The 1,454-nt window shown below is 43.1% G+C and overlaps 2 protein-coding genes across 2 annotated transcripts in view; both read left to right on the top strand.

Annotated features, from left to right (window-relative positions):
• The window catches only part of LOC107563156 (actin-like), a 2,444-nt gene extending 1,589 nt beyond the window's left edge, over positions 1-855 (top strand). Inside the window, exons 3-4 of the mRNA XM_016247952.1 lie at positions 60-252; positions 631-855. Of these exons, the coding sequence (XP_016103438.1) occupies positions 60-252; positions 631-821 (384 nt within the window). The 3' untranslated portion in view covers positions 822-855. The remainder of the gene's footprint in view (positions 1-59; positions 253-630) is intronic.
• LOC107563134 (uncharacterized) overlaps positions 1-1,454 on the top strand; it is a 21,551-nt gene that overhangs the window by 16,329 nt on the left and 3,768 nt on the right. The gene's annotated exons all lie outside the window — the stretch shown is intronic.

Genomic DNA, 1,454 nt, shown 5'->3' with positions numbered 1-1,454 from the left:
TTTTTGTTGGTGTGGCTCAGTGTGATACTCGTGTGCGTGTGCGTGTGCGTGCGCTGTAGATCTGGCATCACGCGTTCCAGCAGCTGTGTGCGTCTCCTGAGGATCATCCGGTGCTGCTGACCGAGGCTGCCATGAACCCGCTGCAGAACCGCCAGCGCTCGGTGGAGCTGATGTTTGAGGCCTTCAGTGTCCCGCTCGCCTTCGTGGCCCTGCAGGCTGTTCTGGCGCTCTACGCCTCGGGACGAACCACCGGTCAGTCGGCTCCGCTCACACGCCTATTACTGCTCTTTGTGTGGAATAGTGTTCATTTTGGCAGCTGTTTTTAATTTGGTCTTAGTCTTGTCAAATGTAACTTTTAGTTTATCATATATGTGACCCTGGAGCACAAAACCAGTCATAAGGGTCCATTTGTTTTGAAATTGAGATTTATACATCTGAAAACTGAATAAATAGCTTTCCACTGATGTGTGGTTTGTTAGGATAGGACAATATTTGGCTGAGATACAACTATTTGAAAATCTGAGGGTGTAAAAATATCAAAATATTGAGAATCATCTTTAAAGTTGTTCAAATGAAGTTCTTAGCAGTGCATATTACTAATCAAACATTACGTTTTGATTGTGTGTGTAGGGGTGGTGCTGGACTCTGGGGACGGCGTCAGTCACAGTGTTCCAGTGTTCGAGGGTTACTGTCTGCCTCACGCCGTGCAGCGCTTTGACTTGGCCGGATCCCACGTCACCCTGCAGCTCCAGAAGGTGCACAGGAGCACTGCTCATTACCATACCATAACTACTCATGCACCTCAATTAGGCCAACTGTAGGGCCAAAATCACTTGACGCTTCATTCGCGTTTCTCCAATGGTTCGTTTCAGTGCTGATGAAAGTTGCTTTTAAAAGTAATGCGTTACAATATTGTTACTCTATAAAAAAAGTAACTAATTGCATTACTTGCTCTACATAAAAAAAACTCGTTGTTACTTTTGCAATACTTTGTGTCACATGGGTTGGGCTTGCTATTTGTTGTTTAATATCAAAAAACAAGTAATATTTTTGGTGACTGTAAAGGCCCTTTCACACAAAGTGAAATGAATAAGCCTCAGTCTGGAGGAAGTGCATGTGCACTCCACACTGAGACAGGAGTCAGTCAATTAATGGGAAAACCGTAACTTGCGTTACTTTAAAGCAACTCCGATATGTCTTTGTAAATTTGAAAGTAAAGTGTTGCTTTACTAGTTACTTGACTGTGCTGAATTATATTGATTCCTCATTTTGAATTGATCTTCATTTGGATGAACAGATCTTAAAGTCTATGCTGTTTGCTATTTAAAAGCGTCACAAACAAATCAGCCAATCTTGTTTTTAAACCAACGATTGTAGGAATGTTAAGCACTGGATTGTTTCCTGTAGCTGTTTGCACACAGCTGGTGATTGTGTTTTCGATGCGCTGCAGCTGC

The sequence above is a fragment of the Sinocyclocheilus grahami genome, unplaced genomic scaffold, assembly GCF_001515645.1.
Source record: "Sinocyclocheilus grahami isolate Dianchi unplaced genomic scaffold, SAMN03320097.WGS_v1.1 scaffold858.1, whole genome shotgun sequence".
Taxonomy (NCBI): Eukaryota; Metazoa; Chordata; class Actinopteri; order Cypriniformes; family Cyprinidae; genus Sinocyclocheilus; species Sinocyclocheilus grahami.
Note: the sequence above shows the minus strand (reverse complement) of the source record. Positions and strands in the feature narration are given on the sequence as shown.